Below are 25,426 nucleotides of genomic sequence, written 5' to 3' on the forward strand. Positions count from 1 at the left end.
CTATTACTGAATATAAATCTTTTGTCAATAAATTACAGGCCTTAATATGTTTTATGTTTTTGTGTGTTTGAATAAGCAAATGATTTTATTCCTTAAAAGGATGAATAATAAGTGACTAAATCAAAATAAACCAAATCGATTTCTATTTGCTTCTTTTTTTCCTCTGTCTGAGCCTTGCTGCGGTGCATCTGACCTCTGACCTCAACTCCTCAACCCTGTCCTCCCATGGACCAGATGATGTCCCTCTCACACCACCAGCTGATGAAAGTAGATCCAGTGGATCCAGTGGATCAAGAAGATCAGGAAGATGAAGAAAACCTTCATCACCTCCAGCCACTGAAGTGTCTGTTGATCCTGATTTTTATTTTTGACACCAGAGAACTGATGAAACATTTCCATTCAGGGGACGACTGTCAGGTCTCCTGTTGGACGTTTGGACTGAAACTGTGTGTGACTGAGCTTTAACAACCTCCGCTGGTCTGCTGTCCAGTATCAGCGCAGAGAAAGAAAAGATAAACATGATTCAAAGCTGTGAGAGGAGAAGACACCACTCTGAACTGGTGATGCTTGTTTCATCTGTGGACAACATGGACATTGACTGAGGGACGATCTGGACCAGCCAAAGATCCAAGACCAGAACCAGTTGGACTGACAGGGAGCCGGAGGAGAGAGACGGGGAGGATTTCACTGCAGCGACGCCGACAGCAGGAGGGAGAGAGAGAAGAGAAAGGAGACATTTAAGATGAGTTACACACACACCCACACACACACACGCACACACACACACACACACACACACACTACAACGAAGACTGCTGGCTTACTAACCCCGTTCATATTTAGAAATTCTTTAGCGAGAAAAGAATGACTTCAATAGAGTTTTTATGCTCAATAAATAGAGAAACTCTTTCAATTGTTCCTGTTAATTCTAAGTCCTGAACAGAAGGACCAACACTAATGACCCTCTAAGGGTCCATGAACCATAGATTGAGAAACTGTGAAGGGAAACTGCAATCACTTTAGTTCTGCAATGAACTAACAAAATTATGCCATTGAATTATAGCAAGTAAAACAGATAGAGAACATTCTAAACAAAAAATGGTCTTGAAATAAATGTTTTAAAATCAATAAATAAAAAACTGAATAGTTTTAGACAAAAACAGTAAATTTAATGTTGAATAGGAATAAAGTCAAAGTTTCTCCTGGATTCTAAATGTTTTGAAAACTTCTGACACTCAGATGGTTGAGATTTATTTTGTTCTCCTTTTTGAAGATCTATGCTGTAGTTACATATTAGTATGGGAATAAACAAAACATCTTTCAGGGTTAAGAATTAGAGATCATTAATACTGCAGTGTTTAGAACATCTTGGTATACCATATAATATTTGTTGTATTGAAATTGAATAGAAGGAAATTATTATAAAATAAAGCTGTGATACATTTGAACTAAGAGGTTAAAAAGACTTTTTGTTTTCCTGGAAATATTTGTTATAACAAAACCTAAAATTAGTGAAGCTTCAGCAGAAACTTGATCAATTTGTTGCTGTGATCCTAAATTATATTGAGATTTCTTGTTTGACTGTGAACACATAACTTAAAACAGGATCCTGTAGATTAGAGTTCAATTCAAACATTAAAATATGTTAAAAGGAGAAAAATTAGAGAATCTTGAAGCTTCAGTAAATTTGATAATTACAATTTGATAAAATAGACAAAATGAGGACTGACTGGAAATTATTGACTGTGATGAAAATTTAACTGATTCCAAATTCTGACTGTTTGTCTGTTTCATGTTGAATGTTTGTGTGTTTTGTGTTTGATAAATATTGTTTACTAAACTAAAATTAGTTAGAGTTTGATGAAGCAACTTAAGTTTCTAAAGGAAAATTGCATGAGATGATCTGAGATCTTAGTTTGTCTTCAGGATGGTCATTTTTATTTTTATACTTTGACAACCAAAATGATATTTTGCTCTGTTAATTCTAACAGTGTAAGGAGGAAGTAGGACTGCCTACAGTCGACCTTTGAACTGTCTGAGACTGACCCCTCCTAGCTCCTCCCACCTACTGGACTTGTTCCCGCCTTCAGTTTCCATAGCAACGCTCCCTTTGAGTTTCACAGAGTTTAGGAAGAAAGAAAAAACCTGCCATGTTTGATAGAATGAATGGATGTTTATATAATAACTGAGCATGAAATTATATAGTTAGTATTTACATATTAAAGATTAATAAAACAGTTTAAATGGTTTTTAAATATTTTCTTTACTTTGTAGAATAATAAGGGATTTATTTGTATAAATAACTTTTCATAATGACATATAACACTTTTAAGAAAATCAATGCAACATTTTAGCAGCTTTAGATTCCATTCCTTCCTCTTTACTTAAAAAACAAAACAATCAAACTCAAAGCTTCTGAAATTCTTTAAATTCTTTCTTTGGGAATTACTTAATGGAAATAGCTAATGGCTTCTGTTATGAAATAATGCACAATATAATGTATGAACATTTTGATGAAATGCATCATGGGATGCTTTGCTGGTTGATCCCCAATGTCACATATTATGTTACACAATGTTTTGGATTGATTAAATTCATTGAAAACTGATTTAACATTTACTTTTTTAAACTAAACTTAAAATTGGACTTTACAATAAACATAAACCTTTACTAGGTTTCCTTTAATTGGAGAGTTAACACACAAATAAATCTTGACCAAATTCAGTTGATTCAACATCGTTCTCACGTAAATATGTTATAATTTACAGTGTAGATGGGTAAAATAATGAATAGAGTTTCTGTTTGCTGAAATGATTGGATTTTCCAAAATGCTGCAAATTCTTAAAAGTATGAATACAACATTTTAGCCTAATGAGACTAAATTTACAGTTTTAGTCGAGGATAAAAACATAAATCAACCTACATTCAAACTTCAAATTAGATTTGAAGACTCTGTGTGGAAGTGAGGCCCACACTGCTGAGCTCATACGACACAAACCATTGAAATTAAACATATTACTTAGCAGATGGCTGGTTTCTGATGCTTCTGATGACTCGGTTGCCAATGGCGATGCAAGAGCTGCTGCTGCTGCTAAGCTAGCTGCCCAGAGACCTCAGGCAGTAAACTGCCCCTTCTTTCACACTTGCTGATGTTAAGATGGTTCAATCCTTTGCACGTTCTCTACCTGACATAATGATAGGTATTTTCCTTTCGAACCTAAATAAAAGAAAGAACCACAGACAACGTATATGAATTTTATGTAGAGCTTTTGCAAAAGGAGAAGGCTCTGAGAACTCTTCTTCCAAAGAATCCACAGAGCATTCTGGTCTGCCCTCACAATAGCTTCTGTTTTTATTGTCAAGAAGGACAGGCAAGGGGGCAGTCAGGAAAAACAACAGAGGTCGTAAAGCTTCTAACCCAAACATCTAACAACCCAGGTCCAGATGTGATATCTGATCAAAGGTCTGAGCCCGGTTCAAATCTCGGTCAATATTGTCAAGAAAACAAAATACGACTGCTCACAGGTGGTTACTAAATTAGGAGGTGTTCTTGCAAAAGGGTTTAAGGTCTGAGAAACTTAGTGTTATCTATTTCTCGTAAAGTTGAACAGACAGTAGTGACCTCCAGGTCAGTTAAAGAAGAGAACACTTTAAACAGAAAATCACAAAGTTCTATAGACTTAATGTGAACTAAAGTAAGAATAAAATGATAATACCAAAAAATCTCTAACAAAACCTTTTGACCACTTAATATTATATTTATGTCAAATCTCACCAACTTAAGCTAAAAATGAAAATGAAAAAACAATAGTAGATTGTTCCTGTGTTGTCTTATTGTTAAAACCTGCCCACTAGGCTTTGTCGAGCCTCACAGACAGTGAAAACCTTCCTGCCATTTCCTGCCAAAGGCCTGTTGCATCCATCAGACCAGGTGACTGGGTCGTGATGAAGGATTTTCAGAGGAAGCTCCGGAACTACAAATGATGGCCTAGTTCAATCCAGAGGCCAATCCAGCTGCTGCTCATGACCAACACAACCGCTAAAGTCCAGGAAGGAACAACCTGAATCCCCAGCAGCCACAGTGAGGAGAACCAGAACCTCTCTGTAACGTCCATCTAGATCAGACCTCCAAATCCAAAACAACAGAGTCAGTAGTAAAACTTCACTCTACCAAGTATCAAGTACTACAACCTCTGACCCCAAAGAGAACATCGTCCAGTTCAACAGTTAGTTTAAATGTTTTTTAAAGGCTCTCCAGCCAAAGAACTACTGCTGGTCCAGTGGCGAGTGGTCGAAGTGGAGAGAGAAGATTTGAACCATCACTGTTCTGACAGGAGGCATCAAATCCTCCTGAGCAGATAAACTGTCAGTGTTCCTGTTTCTACACTTTACCTCCTCAGTACCGCGTAGCGATGGTCCAACAAAGAATTATTGTGATGATTAATCAGGTTAAAAATTGGCTCATTCTGAAGATTTTTAACCATTTACACCTTTTTATACAGTTTTATACATTAAAATATACAAAAAAAACCAGATAATTAAATCACTTGTTAGAATATATTTACAAAGTTTTTTCCATCTATTTTTAAACTTTCTAACTTCTTTTCTGCAGTTCCAGGGTGAGTCTTTCTTCATGACTCTTTAAGGAATGAGAAGCTCAGCTCAATGTTTTTATCCAACCTTGTTATTAATCAGTGAAATAAGTTGGAGGAGAGACGTTTGGTTCCTGTTGCAGCTCAGTGTTAATCTGGTTAATCTGAGAGATGAGCTCCAGTCTAACACTGCAGTGAGGATTAAAACCGGCCAGACAAGGTGAGGGACGGAGGAGAGGTCACCATCAGGAAGTTTGAACCTCTGCAACAAACTGCATTTTAATCACAACCAGCTGCTGATTTTACTGGGTTTTGCTTTTTCCACTTAAATCCTTTATTTTCCGGTTTGGGTTGAATCAGGTGTGGCCCACGTTGGCGCTGTGGCGGGTCATATCCATGTTGGTTTATTCACTAAAAACAGGTTTACTTTTTGTTATCAGATTTAAATGTAAAATATAGCAGAGATGCAGCGATCAGACCTTTTCTGTCCAACACTGATCTCCAGTTTTCATTCTGCTCTGATCTTCCAGTTCCTGGGATTTTTCCTCTAAAGAGAAAAATGTTCTGCAGATTCTGAGTTTCAGGTAGAAGTTCTGAATGAAACAGAAAATATGAAGATTTTCCCACTTTAGGCTTCAAAGCATTGACCTCTGACCTTCATGGGATGGGAATGTTTTACTTTAAATCAGGACTTTCTGAAAGGCAGAGTTGATGAAAAAATTTTTTTAATGCAAATATTTAAATTTGACCAGGAAAAGAACAGAATGAGCAGCAAATGAACCAAATGCAAACGAAGAAAAAGTTTCCAAGGACTCAATCAGAATTGTTTCACCAAGAAATAGATTGTAGAGACTGAACTATCTGTTCAACAGTGAGAGAGTTTCTCTGACAGGAGGAAAATCTTTAGACTCTTTAGACTCAACTCAGCACAGAAACACTGAGGAACCAGAACTGGGCCACCAGAACCCAAATCCAGGAATCAGAGGTTCAGTGAATGTGGTGTTGAAGGTGTGGAGGAGGATCAGTGAGTCAGAGGAAACTCTGTAGAAGGACAGAATGCCAGCAGGACAGTCCACATACACTGCTACTCTGTTAGAGACAGAGGAGGAGGAGAGACGAGTTTCTCTGTTATTGTGCCAGACAGAGTAACCCTTAACATCAGAGCATCTCAGACTCCAGGAATGATCATTTCTTCCAAACAAACAGTCTCTACAGTCTCCTTTCCTCCTGATTCTTCTGTAACTCACTGATATATAAACTCCTCCTCTCCACTCGACCTCCCAGTAACAGCGACCAGTCAGACCAGTTCTACACAGCAGCTGAGGAAAATCAAATCTGTCTGGATGATCAGGATATGACTGAAGCTCCTCCACACGTGTCACCTTCCTGTTGTCTTCAGACAGTTTGAGTTTTCTGCTCACTGTGTTTGTGTCGATGGTGAGTTGACAGGAATCTGATGGAGAGAACAAACACAATCCAGCTGCAGTTATTGATCATTTATTGACACTTTGATGATGACTCCTGAATGAGTGATGTGACAGTTTGAAGATGGTTGAATGTGAGCTGCTTTGTTGTCATGATTCAGATGAAAAACACACTTACACTTCCTCAGACCTGGTGTCAAGAATGGGACTCCAGCAGGCTCCACCCTGAAAGGAGGAGGGGGGTCAGACCATCAGTCTCTTTCAGCAGCAAACATGGACATTACATGTCTCTCAGACACACATTGTCCTCCACTGAGACAGGGACAGTCCAACATTTGGATTGCAACCTGCAGTGGATGTAGGAAGGACAGTTGGTGCTGCTGCAGCACAACTCATTTCTCCAAACACAGGAAAAGCTCCAACAGAGAGGAGAAAGGAAATCCCTCAGTAACAACCTGAAGAAACTCACTGAAGCCTAAAAGGACATCAGGAAACTAAGGAAACATTTCTGGAAGCTCAACCTGATTTAATAATCAGCATTAAAATACAATCAATCTAAACTCTGACACAACACCTGGATACCTGTTCCATCCACACTCCCACCCACAGATGAAGGAATGAAACACTAAACAGCCCTGCTGCTGAAAACCTGCTGTGGCCTCACTGTAATATCCAGAAATACAAACATTAAAAAGGAGAAGCTGCATCACATTCAACAAAGAGTTCAACAAGAATCAAAGATTTGATCTCTGAGCTCAGACTCACACACCAGGGAGAGGCTTCCATCATCACACACCTCTGACAAACACCTCCAACCTTTCAGCACTTCCTCTACCAACCAACACCACCAGGTGGCGCTGCTGCACACATTTACAATGAGACCAAGAAGAAGAAGCAGCATCCTTAATCCAGCAGCTGCAGTAATGGCTTGTGAAAGTGTCCAAGGAGCATCTGGAACCAGAACCAGCAGATCCAACAGTCCAGAGAGTCTTTGTTTGTATCTTTCCTCTCAGATTTCCAAGCTGCTCTGAGAGGGAAATGACATCATCACTCTACTGATGATGTCACGCTCTGATGTCACTGATCAGGAGCTGCTTCTACATTTCCAGCATGGAGGACAGAGAAGATCTCAGCTCTGATGAGGAGCTGGCCTGCCTTCAAACTGATTCAGGGTCAAGGAAATATTTCCAGATGAAGTCAGACTAAAATGTTGGATTGTCCTGCTGTTGCAATCAGAGGCCAAGAAGAAGCTTCAAGTTCTTCTCCTGTTCAGCTCTACGTTCCTGTCAGAGACTTCAGCTCCTCATGAGGAGAACAACTAAAGCCTGGAACAGACTGACACTAACATCCTGACATCTTATCCCTGAACAAAGCTTTGCAGCATCAAGGTGACTCTTAGCGCCATATATGGACAGATTTCCTCTAAAGGGGGCGGAGCCTGGATTGGAGGAACCAGCAGCAGCTTCCAGGAACAAACCTTGGGAACCTCTGGAGGAGAACATGGAGATGAGATTCCTGCTTTAATCAGTGGATTCATTGATAGAAAACATGACGACTGAAATATCTGAGAGCTGCAGCTCCATTTTCTACAGATCTGCTGGAACATCAGATAGAAATGAAGAATTTCATCATTTCACATCAAATCTGTTCATCTTCCACAGAAACAACTGAATTATTGACCTGAACTGGTTCTAAAGGTCTGGATGGTAAAAACATCCATTGTTTTTATGTCTCATTAGTTTCCAGAAAGAGTTGAAATGTTTCAGAAGCTTTTATCCAGCAGCTCAGTAAAGATCTCTCCTCTTTCCAACCTGATTTAGTCCATGAAGCAGAACATCTCTGCTGCTGCAGCAACAGGAGGAAACTTCTCCAGCTCTCAACTTCTACACTCTGACTGCTTGGAAACAGATCAGGGAGGAACAGCCTTTTCTCCAGGCTGCCTCCTCCTGACTCTAGCGCCACCTACTGGCTGTTCACCAGAGGTGGAGAAAGAACTCAAACAATGTACTGAAGTAAAAGTACAAATAAACAGACAAAAATGTTCTCTAGTAAAAGAACCACATTAACATTTTTACTTTGAGTAAAAGTAAGAAAGCATGAAAAATATGTTTAACCCTCTATGGCATGACTTTTTATTTTTGTGGGGAAGAAATATTTTCCTGCATTCTTTGGGAGCTTGGTGGTCCCTAATTACATGTCAATCATAAAATCGGACTCTGACACCTCCTGGAACCAGATTTGGGTTTGTTGCCTCAGGGTAACATTGGTCTAGAACACCAAGATTGTCTACACTGATTATGAGAAATGAAATACAAATCAAACAAAAACTATATTCATAAAAGAACTATTTTTTGGACAAAAATATGTCAAAAATCATGCCCCCCAAAAAATAAAATAAAGGAGCAATGTGAGGTACAGCTATGTGGTTTGTTGCCTGAGGGCAACGCCATGCCATAGAGGGTTAATATCTGCTGAAGTTGTTTAAAACCTGACAAACGAGCCTCATGGGAACCAATATTCTAATTTATTGAATATGACTGTAAATGTAAATATGAGATGGAGATTATTCACATTAATTCAGTAACCAGGATGTGGAGGAGTTTAACGTTACTGGGACATTCATGGCAGGAGACGCTGCGCTCCATGCGCCCCGACCGCAGTAATCAATGTTACTGCCAGTTCAGCTGCTTACAACTATTTAATTGTTTTATTTATTGCAGTCGATTTAAACTAGAAGCTTGGTCAGATTACATTAAACTTCTCTAACCTAAATCAGTTTAACATCCAAAACTCAGACAGCGTTTAGCAGCTTAACTTTCCTCCATATGTTTTTCAGATTTGATGGTGAATTTTTGAAAGCTAGCAGTTCATGATATCAGGGAGGCAAAGGCGGCACCAGAATCATTGATTACTTTCAAACTAACCAACAAATCAAAAAGCGCAAAGCGACTTGGATGTAACTTGTAAAGCAACATTTTATAGAAATGTAGTGAAGTAGAAAGTACAGATACTGTAAAATGTAGTGGAGTAAAAGTTCCCACCATTAAATCTACTTACGTACAGAAACATGAAAAATGTCCTTAAGTTCAGTAACAAAGTTCTTGTCCCAACAACCAGGATCAGGTGAAGGACCTCTGCAGTCCCATGATGCTTCCTCTCCCTCTTCTAAACCATCTGATGGGCTGATATCATCCCTCTACTTTATCAATAAAATGTTTTTCTTTCTCTTATTACGATTCCATTATTTATCCTAAATGTGACGTCAGAGCTGTGGATCTGGAATCTGATTGGTCGGATGGATATTTCCCTGGTTTTCCAACATGAAGGGTCTCTGCCTTTTTCCAAGACGTTGGGAATTTTTCCCAAACTTTATTGAACAATCCCAAAAGCTTTCCCAACTACTGAAAACCTAAACACATTAGTCTTTTCTTGGATCTGTCTAAAAGGTCTTATTATTGTTTTTCATTTCTACCACAGTCAACAGAGCACAATTCTACTTTTTCACCATCATTCACTGCAATTCTTCATTTCCTCTGGAAAACAAGGGATTTCCATTCTCTCCTGATTCCTTTCATTCTTTGGATCAGTTTCCAGATGTCGCCCCCTGGTGGAGATCAAACTACTAAATGGATGAAACTGTTAAAATTCTCACTTTCTTTCTTTGCCTCATGAATAGTTTTCTTCACTTTTTAAGTAATTTATATTTTATTAAATCCTGAAAGTTGTGAATTTTGTTTAAAATGTAAAGTTCTTTATTTTTCTCTCCCATAACTTTTAAACATCCATCTGACCAACATGGAGTTACTTTTCTTCTCATCTTTGCTTCTTGGGGCTGATTGGTCTGGAGCTCCATCAAATATTGTTTTAAAGTCCTTTCTGCCATCAGTAGATCATCATGGAAATCTAACTGAACTTCTTTTATTAATTTAGTCAGAGTCCCTATTAAACTATTAAACCCATCCCACTCTTTAATTTTCCTTGTGAGCCGTTCTTAGTCTGGAGAATGTTCCAGAAAACTGGGTAATGATCTCTGCCTCCAGATGAGGCGTCTAAATATTTAATTATCAAATTAAACATTCAGCTTCAAACTAAATGTTTCCCAGCAGACTGACTGAAGACATTTCTCCCTCTTCCTCCTCTATCAGACCTTCTCTGCTCCTGCAGCAGGTTCCTCCATACCTGAGAGCTTCCAGTCTCCAGTGTGGATCCTTCAGTCCAGCCGACAGCAGCTTCACTCCTGAGTCTCCTGGATGATTGTAGCTCAGGTCCAACTCTTTCAGATGGGAGGGGTTGGAGGTCAGAGCTGAGGCCAGAGAAGCACAGCCTTCCTCTGAGACCAAACAGCCTGATAAGCTGCAGACACACAATTCATCACATGATGAGAACACTGAGGTAGAACCCAAGGTCTGGACTGGACATTTTTAAAAGAAGAAAAAATTCAATAAATTAAATTGTCACTAAAAAGAAACAGTAATAAAACTCTAATTCCGTTAAATGAGTAATAAAAATCAACATTTGTCACTTACAGAACGGATCAGAATAGAAACATCCTTCATTTTTCCACAGCAGGGAGTTCAGGTTTACCAGCAACAAGTTTAAGGTAAATGGAAAAATAAAACATTGAAGAAAAGGTAAAAATAAAAAATAACAGGATGCTGTAGAGTAAGGACACATTTACAATAGAGGGATAATAATGTTGTACATTTAATAAAAACATAATCAGTTTTAAAAAATGCGCAGCTGAGTAGAGTAGTTTATAATCATATGTAAGAGTTTTTTGGAAGCAGTTCTGGTTAGAAAGTCTAACAACTCCTGGGAGGAAGGATCTGCAATAATGCTCTTTTTTCTTACAAAGCTGGATTGCAAGAGTCTTTGTTGCTCTGAGCGTTTCACTGGCCTGGTGGAGCAGATTTATTTCTATAGATAGGTTTATAGTTGATGCATTTAAAACCAGGAGAGTGGACCAATCACACAGCTGGTGCCTCTACATGTTGCCTCGTGCTGCCACTGCTTGATCTCTGAAGCCTGGATCACCTGCACCTCTTTTCACTCAAACTGGACACAGGCTGACCTGTATGGACATGGGCGTAAATCCCAGGTGGGTCGGGGGGTCCGGACCCTCGCAATCTTGGAATTGTCCCCCCAAATAAATCATGAAAGAAACCTTTGTATTTAAACAATATAAATATAAAATGTAACATAAACAAAGAACAAAGTAAATCTGCCATTCATCTAAGAAAAGAACAAGAATTAATTTTAAGGAACCCCCCCACCATTCTTAGAACAATGGTTCAGTCCAAAGTGTAGGAGGAGCAACAGCAGCTGAATGGCACAGGCTCCGTTAGAGCCGCTGAAGTGAGGAGCTAGCTGTTAGCTGTGGCTCTGCAGCACAAACAAAAAAAAACCTCCAGTAAGTAAATACTTAAAGCAAAAGACATGTAACACATTTTATTTACTTTCACTGCTTAAGAGGAAGAAACACACTAATAAAAATCAGACCGCAGTTTGTTCATTTCATTACTTCAGCTGAATCATGATAAACTGCATTATTATGCCTTAAATCAAAAGTAGCAAAACTGGCTACATTGCTTTCATAGACTTAGCTCCTTTTTCTGTCGAATGTTGCTAATATTCCAATTATGTTTAACTCTAACTCTTACTTTAAAAAGAAGAGTTTGAAACTGGAGTGGCTGAGTGTTACCACTAGCCAACAGCTCCGTATGTGAGCCGAGAGCAGAGGGGCTATTGAAGCTGATAGTAACACAAAATAAAGTATGTCTTTATTTATTATCATCTTCAATGTGGAGCCTTTAAAACCACAAAATAAATTCTGAATATTTTTCTAGAAAACTCTGGTGCTCAGCCTTAAGTTTAAGTTATGATACTTCCCAAAAATTCAATTTCTACATATTTATAGGTTCTCAGTTGTCCAGGACATGAAAAAACCCATTTGTTGCACATCCTATCACAGTTCCACTCTTGAATTCACTGAGTTCCTGAGAGCAACACATTCTTTCACAAATGTTTGTAAAAACAGTCTACATGCCTAGGTGCTTGCTTTCATACACCTGTGGCCATGGAAGTTATTGGAACACCTGATTACGATCATTTGGTTGGGTGGTCAGATACTTTGTTCAATCTCTGCTAGCAGCTAGTGGATAGAAATAACTAGCATCGAGAAAATTTTACCTGAGAGTTTCCAGGTTGCAGTTCGGACTCTTCAGTCCAGCAGAGAGAAGCTTCACTCCTGAATCCTGCAGGTTGTTGTTACTCAGGTCCAGTTCTCTGAGACTGGAGGACTGGGAGCTGAGAACTGAGGACAGAGCTTCACAGCTTCTCTCTGAGAGGTTACAGTCACTCAGTCTGAGGAGACAGAGAGAAAAATCTGTTATTAAACAATTCATAAAATAACATTTTATTTTCCAGTCATTCATGTTCTTTTTTGAAAGATTGAAGGAACTATCTTATTTTGCACATATTTATGTTGCCTTTTGTTGTGAATTGGTTTGGTCAATAGTTTGGTCGCCATCTTTAAAGGACTGATCTAAAAAGAACAAGGAGGCTGGCAGCAAAACTTTTGAATTCCACAATAAAACTAAATTCATCCAGTCTCAGTTTTAGCAGAAAGAGTTTTGCTTCTTTAATAATGCATAATGATGATGGTGTTGTTATGGTGATGATGTTACATATTAATAGAGATTCTCCACGATGTATCCCTGTGGGCGACATCTGGGAGACAATGCATCAATAAATAAACTAAAACAACATGAATCAATATTTAGCACATCATTAAAAGTTTTCACTTGATCAACAATAAATACAGTAACAATCTGCGTCCTTACAGAGCTTTGTTGGAGGCTTTAACCACTGGCAGCAGCCTCAGAAGAACCTCCTCTGAGGTAGAGTATTTCTTCAGGTCAAACACATCCAGATCTTTTCCTGATGACAGTAAGATGAAGATCAGAGCTGACCACTGAGCAGGAGACAGTTTATCTGTGGAGAGACTTCCTGAACTCAGAGACTGTTGGATCTCCTCCACTAGAGAACTATCATTCAGTTCATTCAGACAGTTGAACAGATTGATGCTTTTCTCTGCAGACACATTTTCATTGATCTTCTCCTTGATGAACTGAACTGTTTCCTGATTAGTCTGTGAGCTACTTCTTGTCTTTGTGAGCAGACCTTGCAGGAGTCTCTGATTGGTCTGCAGTGAAAGTCCGAGGAGGAAGCGGAGGAACAAGTCCAGGTGTCCATTTGGACTCTGTAAGGCCTGGTCAACAGCTCTCTGATGGAGAGAAATTATTTTAGGTTTATAAAATAATAAAAACTTCTTAGGTGTTTGTGTTTCTTCCATCAGGTTGACACCAGAGTTGATGAAGGTCAGATGAGCATGAACAGCAGCCAGAAACTCCTGAACACTCAGATGGACAAAGCAGAACACCTTGTCCTGGTACAGACCTCTCTCCTCTTTAAAGATCTGTGTGAACACTCCTGAGTACACTGAGGCTGCTCTGATATCGATGCCACACTCTGTCAGGTCGGATTCATAGAAGATCAGGTTTCCTTTCTGCAGCTCATCAAAAGCCAGTTTTCCCAGAGACTCAATCATCTTCCTGCTCTCTGGACTCCAGTGTGGATCTGTTTCAGCTCCTCCATCATACTTGACCTTCTTCACTTTGGTCTGAACCACCAGGAAGTGGATGTACATCTCAGTCAGGGTTCTGGGCAGCTCTCCTCCCTCTCTGGTCTCCAACACATCCTCCAGAACTGTAGCAGTGATCCAGCAGAAGACTGGGATGTGGCACATGATGTGGAGGCTTCGTGATGTCTTCATGTGGGAGATGATCCTGTTGGCCTGCTGCTCATCTCTGAATCTCTTCCTGAAGTACTCCTCCTTCTGTGGGTCATTGAACCCTCTAACCTCTGTTACCATGCCAACACACTGAAGAGGGATCTGATTGGCTGCTGCAGGTCGTGTGGTTATCCAGAGGAGAGCAGAGGGAAGCAGTTTCCCCCTGATGAGGTGTGTCAGCAGAACGTCCACTGAGGTGGACTCTGTAGCATCAGTCAGGATCTCCTTGTTGTGGAAGTCCAGAGGAAGTCGACTCTCATCCAGACCATCAAAGATGAACAGAACCTGGAAGTGTTCAAAGCTGCAGATTTCTTTGGTTTCACTAAAGAAATGATGAACAAGTTCCACCAAGCTGAACTTTTTCTCCTTCAGCACATTCAGCTCTCTGAACGTGAATGGAAATATGAACTGGATGTTCTGGTGGGCTTTGTCTTCAGCCCAGTCCAGAGTGAACTTCTGTGTTAGGACTGTTTTCCCAATGCCAGCCACTCCCTTTGTCATCACTGTTCTGATTGGTTGATCTCTTCCAGGTTGGACTTTAAAGATGTCTTCTTGTCTGACTGTTGTTTCTGGTCTGTGTGGTTTCCTGGATGCTGTTTCAATCTGTCTGACCTCATGTTCATCATTGACCTCTCCAGTCCCTCCCTCTGTGATGTAGAGCTCTGTGTAGATCTGGTTCAGAAGGGTTGGACTTCCTGCTTTAGCAATCCCCTCAAACACAGACTGGAACTTCTTCTTCAGACCAGATTTAAGTTGATGTTGACAAACTGCAGCAAGACGTTCTAAAATAAGACAAAAAATAAAATCAAGAACTAAATAAAATTTTATTCTGAAGATGTTTTGCATAAATGTGATTCCATCTCTTCAAATTTCAGTAAATGTGTGATTTATCCATCAGGTTAAACCTTTGTAGAAATCCTCTTACTTCTCTCCAGACAGTCAGCCAGCTGCTTCTGCTTCATCCTCCGCATGAAATTCAGTGTGATCTTCATCACTGCCTCTCTGCTGCTCCTCCTCTGCTCTTCATCCTCACCTTCCAACACCTCATCATCATCTCTCTGACTCTCTGTGCATTCTGGGTCATTTGGACTCAGAATCTTATGGATCTTCTTCAGCTCATTCTTCAGAAAAGTGACGATGTTGTCCTCCAGCGTCTGGAATAGAATAGATGAAGGAAACATCAGACTGAAATCAAGGAACCAAACATCAGATGGATGTTTGACAGACTGACACTCCTCTGGTCTACAAAGTGCAGCATGGAGATGACTGTGAACAGAACGCTTGGAAAAGTTGTTGTTCATGTACAGACCATAAATATGGAGTCCAGCTGTGTTTGATGCTGCTGGGCAGATGAAACACTGGGAACCTCTGAGCTCTGCTGGTCCACTCTGTGGAGGAACCAGGAACAATTAGGAAGTCAAGAAATATTCATCCAGCAATATTCAGAAATGAAATCACCAAGACTTTCACATTAAATGTACTTGAAGCAGAAAAACAGAGCATCATATGAACAAAATGGAGTGAAGTTAAAAAGAGGAAGATGAACTACAAAGATGAAGAGCAGTAACACCAAAATCACCTAGAAGACATTTTAAAAGGTTGATGCTGAACTTGGACTTCAAACAGTCCAAACTGTCGTTAGATCTGATGCTGGTGGAGACAGTTTCCCAGAGCTTGGGGACAGTGGAAGTGAAGGCTCTGTCCACACAGGTCTTCAGGACAGTGTGGGACATCCATCAGGTTCTGATGACTAGATCTGAGGTGATGTGGACATGGAGGAGGTTTGAGATATGTGGGTGTGTGTCCATGTGGGGTCCTCTTTGTCTTCCAGCATTAATCTGTGTTTAATCAGACTTAGAGACTAATACAAATATAAACCTAGAAATGAAATTGGTACAATTATGTTTTGTTATCATTCTTACATTAGTAGTTTTACTAAATTGTTTTTCATTTAAAGGTTTAGTGTTCTCACCCCAGAGAGGAGGAATTTGTTAAACTGTGTGAAAGACAAAACTTGCTTTTTCCCTTAACCTTGAACATGTTTTCTGCAGCTGTTTCCCTTTCTACTGAAATACTCCTTACTTGTGAACCTGCCTGTGTGTAGAATGTAGTTTCTGTGATCCTCCATCATTGTTATCAGAATAGCCCTTTTCTGTTAAGATCACTCTCCCACATCCCATTCACTCCTTCCCTGTGTTAATAGAAAGACAAGCGCTGCAGCAGAGTGTGGGAACGCACGATGAGCGGCTAGAAGAAGCAGTTTTCTGTGTCTTCCCCCTTTTGCAAAAGCTTGGTTGAAAACTAATAAATGTTGTTTGTGGTTCTCTTTTATGTAGGTTGAGAAAAAACTTATCAGAAATGTACTTCTGCCTTTGTGTTTCTGTGTTAATATTAATATTTGATTAAATAAATGAGTCTGTTTCATTTGGAAAAATTAAGTTGATGCTAAACAGAAGAAAATGCAGTTAAATGTTTGTGGGTCAAAGGTCATGTCAACATGATAGTTTCTGTGTCTTGATTGAAAAGTGAGTTCATTATGGGTCATTTTTGTCCCCGTTATTCATCAACAGTAATTGGGCGATTCTCTGAATTCGGTACATTTTGGCGTCTCAGATTACTTAAAAATATACCACAAAAAAATGTGTTTTTGATCACTGCATCTATTGAAAGACTCTTTAAACCTCCAGGAAAATATGTCTCCCCACCTTATTCATGAAATCCCAAGCAGTATTAAGAATTTCTTTGTTACTTAAGTTGCTTTAAATTCAACCCCATAACAGGACAATTTCATTCCTCTATGAATAAAACTCTAACATAATTAAACTAATTCTTCCAGTTCCTTTTAGATGACCTGTCCCTTGATATTAATGTATATCTTATATGATTTTGAATCATAATAATTAGACTGATAAGTAAAATATGGCAACTTGATGAAAAAGCTCTTTTCATAAATCATAAAAATATACTTTAAAATAAACATTAAATCAGGCTTTTTTATGTTTCTGAATCATTCTTTAAACTTTGCATACAGTCCAACAAATATTAGTCTAATATTTGCTGTTATTATAAAAAATCATAACAATGTATCAAGTAACGGTTGAACCCATTGTAACAGTTGACCAGACTGTAACGGGGTTGAAGATTTTTACTAAAAGTTGCCATAAGTCCACATTAGCTAGGTTATGGAGCAACATATGATATGATGAAAACAAGAATTAATATGTTTCAAAGACCATTCTTTACTTTTTCCCAAACAACAATAATTATCATTTACAAGCCTAAAGGTGTTGAAAGGTTGAGCTTGACAATGACGATGTTTGGATAAAAAATAATCAAATATCGGTAAGAAACTATATTAACACTTAAATCTCTTTACAGTGTGAACGGGAAAAAACTTAAGTGATGTCACTTCCAGGATGCTGAGGAAATTGGACTGAACCATTATTTATAAAAAGGAGGGATTGGTCTGCTGTTACAGGGTTAAACAAAACTGGAGGGACATGATTAAAAAGTGATATTTTATAAATAATTCATATATTTTTCTCATATTTCTTTTATTTAGATTAAAGTATACCTAAAATGTTTAAAATGGTACAAATAAGTTGCAGTTACTGGTTAGTTTCATTTGTTTTATATTCAGTGAAAAATTAACATTGGTCAGTGGGGACATGCTCATTTGGCTGACCTCTACGCTTCAACAACCCATCAAATCTTTCAAAACATGATTTTTAAAATATATTTGCATGTTATATTACCAAGACACATGGATATTTCCATTACTTGATTTTTCTTTAAAAATGTGGGTTGAGTTATATGAAAAATATTTGAGATAAACCTGTGAGACACAAAATGCACTGAATTCAGAGAATGACCCAGTTGCTTATTTATGGTGTCAGTTAGAGACCATCTGGTTCTGAAAGATATCCACATGAGATATTTATTTATCTTAACTGTGGAAATGGTTAATAATCCACTATGTTGGATGATGTTTGAACCACAGAGATGAAACTTTAATCATAAAATTAATTCATAAAAGCCTTTTTCTTTCAGCATTACTCTGTCTGGAAAATAAATTAAATTTAGATTTAGAGAACAATCCAAATATCAATCTAGAAATTAAATTCACTTCTGACTTTTGTGTTTATGTGTTAAATTAATATTGGATGGTGATAATAACATATATAAACTGAACAGTTACAGCAGTTAGAAACAGCTCACCTCTCTGATGGTGGAGATCCAGGAGATTTAAAGTTAATGATATCTTTCTTTGACCTGTCGCTCTTCATGGACACACAGCTGGTTCTGGTTCTGGTTCTGGTTTGAGTCTCTGATGGATCCTGACAGAAACATGATGATTAAAACTTAATCAGCAAAGAGGAGCAGCAGCAGCTTCATCACCACGTCTGTTCTGGCCTGATATAGTGAACGCTGTGTGAAAAGGGCTGTGGACAGTTAGAGATGGTGACCTCACCTCTGACCTTTGCTCTGGCTCTCATCTTCCCCACACAGAGTGGTTTTAGAGGGAGGGACTCCCTCCTCTCTGTCCTCACACTGATCCATGCTGCTGAATTCACATCAGCTCACACACACTTTCTACATTCACCTGCAGAGGAAACACACATCATTCATCTGCACATCAACTCTGATCATCCTTTACATCATTAGAGCTGGAAAAAGATCAGCTGCTCCTCCTCTGATTGGCTCTTCTTCTCTGCTTCATATCAGTGTCAGGTGAATGCAGTCAGACAGCAGAGAGGCAGAGGAAGCTGCCATCAGCTGCTGCACTTCTACTATCAGTCCACTAGATGGAGACATGGAGCAACATTTACATTCACTGATTCCACCTGAACAAGTCTTATAGTTCACAATTATTAATTTCTACAAGTGGATTATTCGCTCCATTAAAGATGAACTATTTAATCATCTGACTGAATCAAACCCATTTTAATAATATTTTTATTTTGAAAGGAAGCAACAAGAAACTGTTGCTGACGTTAATGGTGGAGACTAGAGTTCGGTACCAGGAAATAAAAACATGAATCAGTTCGGAGAAGAAAACAGTGAAACATCAGCTGTTCATCATGTTGTTTGATTCCAGTTCATCAATAATCTAATAATCCTGTAGATTAGCCTTCAAACAGCAGAGATATTAAAGTTTCAGCTGAAATCAGAAGTGAAACTTTTCTCCAAACGTCAGAGATTAGAAACAATCAGGAAAAAGTTAAAGTGATGAAAAATTAAAGAAATAAACAAATCAAACTTACAGTTTGTTCAAACGATCCAAAGAGTTAAAAAAGAAAATTTAAACAACAGACTGAGACCCAACTAACGGACTGAAGCCACACCTGAACAGGTAAATTGAAACCGAAAGTAAATGTGACGGATGTTGCGTAACTGATGACGTCACAGTCCACCTGGCTTGTAGTTTTTTCCTTCAGAGCAACAGAACCAGGAAGTAGAAGCTCTGAGGTGAAATCAGAGGCAGGTTGATAAAATCTTCATGAGGAAGGAGAGAAGTTCTGATAAAAATGAGGGTGTACTTACTTTTGATCATGACTGTAGTGATGATTGATAGTAACAAAAAATGAAGAACAGTATTTTAGTTTATTCATCATGTCATAGAGAAAAAATGTGAAAATGCATTTTTCAAACTAATATTTTCACCATGTCATCCATACGTTCATTCTAAACTAAATATTTAATTCACAAACTAAATATTTACTTTGAATACAAAATTTTTGAAAATAAAAATTTAGCTAAATATTTAGCTTCTAAATAAATATTTATTTTGCAAACTAAAAATGTATTTTCCAAACTAAACATTCAATTTTCAAATTCAGTATTTATTTTTAAAACTACATATTTAATTATCTATTTTCATGTCTAGTTGTCCAGTCAGACCAGGGGCCCCAAAGTCGGTCCTGGAGGGCCGGCATCCTGCATGTTTTAATTCTCCCTAATTTAATGCACCTGGATCCAATGACGGCTCGTTAGACGGCCTAAGAAGAAAACTGACACGCTGAAAAGGTTGTTGGTTCCACCAGGGAGAGAACTAAAACGTGCAGGATGCCGGCCCTCGAGGGCCGACTTTGGGGGCCCCTGTTTTAAAAGGACATATTGAAGGTTTTCTTTAAAAATCTGCCATATGTGTAACATGACGTGATACAGTGCACCATTATTGTTCTTGCTTCACAGGGAAGTTTCTCCAGAGAGTGAGAGACCACCATCTTCGTATTGTCATCATATCATTCTGTGGACGTCACAGCTTCACATTTAATGAAATCTCCAACAGAAAGCAGAGACTCTCATCTGTTTCCTTACCTCGCTGAAATCAAATGATGCTCCCATAACAAAGTAGTGCATACTTTTGAGAAAAATGTGATTATTACGTCTATACAAACCATACAACAATATGGTGGGTGGAGGCGGATGTTACCATCACTACAAACATTACACAGTGTTGTTGTGCAACACCTCCCCCCCTCCTTTCTCTACTCTCTCACTCTCGTACTTCCTCTTCTGAGAGGGGAGATGTGCTACCAGCTCTCCTTCTAACGGGTTAATTGAGTTTTCTAAATCTGCTGGGATTTACCCTGTCCAGAACTGAAGTAAACTCTGTTTAAGCTGGTTTCGAGAAACGATTCACCTGATTTTTGACGGCCTACATCCAGGTGTCCCACCCTTCTACCCCCTGTGAATTAGCCAGACTGAGCAGCCTACAGCCAACTAGTTTCACAGAGCACACCTGTTAACGGTCGCTCGTTCTCTATTTTACAACTTGCTCTTGTTATTGAACCAGGTAGGTTTTAGTGACTCGGGCGAGTCCCAAGGATGATGTTTTACATTTGGGCTACCAGCAACCTAAAAACATTTTCCACTTCTTCCTCTCCAGAATCAAACATCATAGCTATTTTACAACCATCAAAGAACTTTAAGGTGACTCATTAACTGAATGTCCACAACATCTTTTAGATTTAATTCATGCTAAATATTTTATTAGTAAGGCAGTTTTGCAAGGGTCAGTACAGCTTAATTCAGTAGCAGAAATAATCAAATAAGTAAAATCAATCATCTAGTCTATCTTTCCCTACTGCTGACACTGAGAACTAAAAAAGGGAACCTTTGAGAGAGACGGACGGAGTTTGGCGTTTCGAACCCCAGACCTGGCTTGATGATGAAGAAGGTGTTGCAGCAGGAGGAAGATGTTGATCGGCGAAGGCCGGGATCTCTGTAGGTCTGATGAGCTTCTTCTCCGCATGGATGGTGAGGTCACACAGGACTTGGTGCTGGCAGGAAAAAAGGCACCAGTTCTTCTTCTTTGTCTTTGCCTTTGTCTTCATCTTTGTCTTTGGGGTCTGAACCCAGCTGATGAGAGAAGTGCGATGTGAAGCCACAGGTTGTGGGCCAGACGGGTTGGTCTCCATGAGCAGGACAGTCTTCGACTCTGTGGCCCCGGCTCTTCTTCAGCTGCAGAGTTCTTTGTCCATCTCTTGGCTCGAAGCTGCCCGGAGGATCCAACTAAAGGTTCCTCTTTTGCACCCACCTTTTATAGGGTTTATCCACCCCCCTGGTGCGCCTGCACCGGCCAGCACTGTTGCTGGGCTTGTTTCATTGGCTGTCTGCTTAGACAGATGATCTCATATCCATCACTGTCTTACAGACATTTCCTGATGTCTGTACTAATGTCTCAGGGTTGCTCAACCTCCTATGTCCCTTGCCTGCACGACCTTTTCTCTAAATAAGGCGTTGATCATCTCTGCTCTCCTGTTAGTTCCCCTTTTTCCCTTATCCTTTCACCTTTCACCTACCATTTACCTCCAACATATCAGTGATGTTTAATTGCAGTTACACCTTTTTACACCATTTCAAGTTCAATGTCAAAATCACATTTATATCACATTTATTTTCTTTAGCTTCTCTGATTTAGCATTCATTTATAATTTTATAACCAAAACTTATTAGTTACTCTTATTATGATCTTAATGTGAGTTATTACAGATGTTTTTCTGAAAAGAAACCAAGAATAATCCATGATTCTAATTATTTGATACCAAGTTACAGTTACTTGTTTTTCTTGTAAGTGTTCTCACAAATGTACGTGTAAATATTATTACAAGTAAACCAATATTAATATAAGTATTTTACTTTGAATCTTATCAAATTACTCAAAATGTAAAATGTTTAGATTTCATTCTTTAAAACTTTCATGCTTTAAAATAAGGTATAGTCTCAGCTATTTTTATGAATCTGCAGGCTGGAAACTTACTTCCTCTTTTTCCAGGAAACCTGCTTTTCCTGTTTAATGACTCTCTCTGACTGACTATGATTTCTTATGATTAGATAGAAAAAAGTAGAATTAAAGCAAAGTTTGCATGAGACAAAAACAACACACACAACCAGATTTATTTTATTGACACTTAAGTCTACTGCTGGGCCTTGATGTCACTTGAGTGATTCATTTTAAAGATAACTTTATTTATTATTACTGTTAAACTAAAATCTCCAGCATGGGGAAGTGGGATGAGCTCGGATTTTCTTGACAACAGTTGTTGGACAGTCCTTGTTTAGGCAATCCCTGTGGTGTTTAAGAGAAAATTCAAGAAGGGGGAAGAAAATTAATGTGTCATTACTATAACAATCAGATTGAGGTAAAGGACAACAGCCTTACCCACAGTATTGATTATAAACATTTAAAGCAGGAATGGTTGGAAATAAGCATCTTGCAGCTCTAAAGAACCACAAGTGTCCCATCAGAACATCTCACCTTAACATCATTGCCAACAAATTCTGTCCATGGTCCAGATGACATCTGAAGACAGACTTCTCTGATGATACAAAGTTTTTAAGTTAAAAATTAGCAAGGGTATATTTCACAACATAAAAATTATAAACATGTATGAGAATGAAAGACAGATGTGAGACAGAACGGTCTCTTGATGGTCCAGCTTTAACCCATGTCTTGTTTAAAAAGAAACAAGACTGCTTAGAAAATGTATGTCCTATTGGATTTCAGGCATTAAAACGTTATCCACAAATTCAATTTGGATATTTACTCTTACATAAATATGAAGATTAATGCTGAACCTTTGCCTCCGTGGAACAACGGAACAACATGCTGAACACATGCCACTTTCAAACTCATTCCTATAAAACCTTAATGTTTTGATGTGGTTTTCATCTGTGAAGCCACTGATAGAATCAAGGAAGAAAATCTCACTTTGCTTAGGTTTCACAATCTGAAAAAATATGTCACACTGATGATGAACACTACCGCAGAGTAATAAATGAATTAGACAAGTGTCAAGAAATGCAGTAAATATGTAAATAAGTATTGTACTAACGCATAGTGTCCAATGTCCAGGACGCCATACAGGAATCAGAACCCAGTCCAGATCTTGTGCCTGCAGCTTCCAATTAAATCACAAAATTAATATATTGTGGTGAATCTGACATCCAAAGCAAAAATATGTACTGGTAGGTGTAGTGCTGGGTCAAGGGAAAGAGGTGGAAACCAGGTGTTGACTACATGACTGTTTCCTGTTTCCTGTTGGTAGCTGCTGGCTGGACAGGTGGCTGGGCTGATGCACAGCTGGACACCATATTGAAAGTCATTGCCTGGTTAACCAAATGATTAACAAACCTGTCCCTTCTGTCAATGGCTGAAAAACAGTTCAGGCAATGAAAGTGAGATGTGTCTCTCCAGGGTAGGCCACATCTGAATATATGGAATTCTGCAGGAACAAAAAGAAATTAATACAATTAAAAAACAACATCTTTATACTTTGCAGATAAGTTTAAACGAGACATGGTTAATTCCCACTCAAAATAGAGCGAGGACACAAGGTAATAGCTACTAACATTAAAAAAAGGTTATTACACATCAGGAAATATACAAATGATTGGTAGAAAAAATGGCATGTTTGAAATTAATCACTGTAGATTTTTTAACATTATTGTTACTGTTTTGTAGGATTTAACAATTAATTATACAAGTCACAATGGCTTACACATAACAAATATATATTCTGCAAAAATTATTAGAAACTGTGATAGGTATTTTCCTTTCGAACCTAAATAAAAGAAAGAACCACAGACAACGTATATGAATTTTACGTGGAGCTTTTGCAAAAGGGAAGGCTCTGCCAAACTTCTCCTCCGAGCAGTTCTACAGAGCGTTCTGATCTGCCCTCACAACAGCTCCTGTTTTTATTGTCAAAGAAGAACAGGCAAGGGGGCAGTCAGGAAAAACAACAGAGGTCGTAAAGCTTCTAACCCAAACATCTAACAACCCAGTTCCAGATGTGATATCTGATCAAAGGTCTGAGCCCGGTTCAAATCTCGGTCAGTACTGTCAATAAAACAAAATACGACTGTTCACAGGTAGTTACTAAATTAGGAGGTGTTCTTGCAAAAGGATTTAAGGTCTGAGAAACTCAGTGTTAACTATTTCTCGTAAAGTTGAACCGACAGTAGTGACCTCCATACACACGTAAGGAAGAGAACACTTTAAACAGAAAATCACAATGATCTATAGGCTGAATGTGAACTAAAGTAAGAATAAAATGATAATACCAAAAAATCTCTAACAAACTGGAAAAGTGATATTGCTCAAACAGCCAAGGGCAGGTATTAACTAACTAAATATTTACTCAATTACTCTGTAACTTTTGACAAAAAACAAATTACGACTATTTTTCCATATGTAATATTCTTGAGTAAATTTTGTTGATATGCAACCTAATGCGAGTAACTTAACTGAATGAAGAACACATTTTAATCCATAAAAACTAAAACATGATACACAGATAAATGTTTATGTTTGGTTTCTTCAAACCTTCATTTGTTGTCTTCTAAAAATATATTGATACGTTATATATATATGTGATACGTCATTAGAGTATCACATCTGGGTACTAAACCCACCTATGATGGCAGCTGTTAGTTTATAATAAATATTAGACTTTCTAGAAATTTAACATTGGTGTACAAAACATATTTAAAAAATATTAACCTTTAAAAATGAAAGAAAAACACTAAAAAACTGGTATGTAAAAAATATATTAATTAATTATTCTTAATTAAAAAAGAACAGTATTTTAGTTTATTCATCATGTCATAGAGAAAAAATGTGAAAATGTATTTTCCAAACTAAACATTTAATTTTCAAATCCAATATTTATTTTCTAAACTTCATATTTAATGATCTATTTTCATGTCTAGTTGTTCAGTCAGACGCTCCATCATGTTGTCATGTTCCAGTTTTTCTCCACTCAGCAACAGTTGGTGAACAGGATTTAATCCAGTTTAGTGTAATTGTCTTTCTTGCTACTAGTAGCAGAAGGTGCAACAATATGTAACATTGATCTTTAGTGAGTAAATCCTTGGTGTTTATGTCCAGCAGAAATAGAAGAGGCTCCATGGGGAGATCTGTCCTTAGAATGTCCTCAATCTCCTGTTTCATTTCCTCCCAGAAGGTCTTTATTTGTGGTCAGTCCCAGAAGACGTGTGTGATGACCGACCATTCCACAAATTCCTCCAACATCTATCTGTGGTTGGAA

At 38.3% G+C, this 25,426-nt stretch overlaps 1 protein-coding gene and 1 long non-coding RNA gene across 3 annotated transcripts; both read right to left on the reverse strand.

The window, feature by feature from the left end:
* Positions 1 to 5,459: 5,459 nt before the first annotated feature.
* Positions 5,460 to 18,428, reverse strand: LOC111609491 (NACHT, LRR and PYD domains-containing protein 4-like). Its single transcript, XM_023338237.1, is given in 10 exon segments — positions 5,460 to 6,045; positions 6,195 to 6,241; positions 10,196 to 10,369; positions 12,206 to 12,379; positions 12,859 to 14,650; positions 14,794 to 15,022; positions 15,178 to 15,256; positions 18,087 to 18,165; positions 18,168 to 18,205; positions 18,340 to 18,428. Coding segments are annotated over 10 exon segments (3,231 nt in total). The 3' UTR covers positions 5,460 to 5,515.
* A 3,927-nt stretch (positions 18,429 to 22,355) lies between these two features.
* Positions 22,356 to 23,591, reverse strand: LOC111609511. Of its 2 annotated transcripts, XR_002753157.1 has the most exons (4): positions 23,509 to 23,591; positions 23,210 to 23,275; positions 22,633 to 22,693; positions 22,356 to 22,443 (listed from the first exon to the last, which is right to left on the reverse strand). It is a non-coding gene; the product is annotated as an uncharacterized LOC111609511 (long non-coding RNA). The 2 variants fall into 2 exon arrangements; XR_002753156.1 differs by having other exon boundaries at positions 23,210 to 23,582.
* Between the last annotated feature and the right edge of the window lie 1,835 nt (positions 23,592 to 25,426).

This window comes from Xiphophorus maculatus, chromosome 8 (genome assembly GCF_002775205.1).
Source record: "Xiphophorus maculatus strain JP 163 A chromosome 8, X_maculatus-5.0-male, whole genome shotgun sequence".
NCBI lineage: Eukaryota > Metazoa > Chordata > Actinopteri > Cyprinodontiformes > Poeciliidae > Xiphophorus > Xiphophorus maculatus.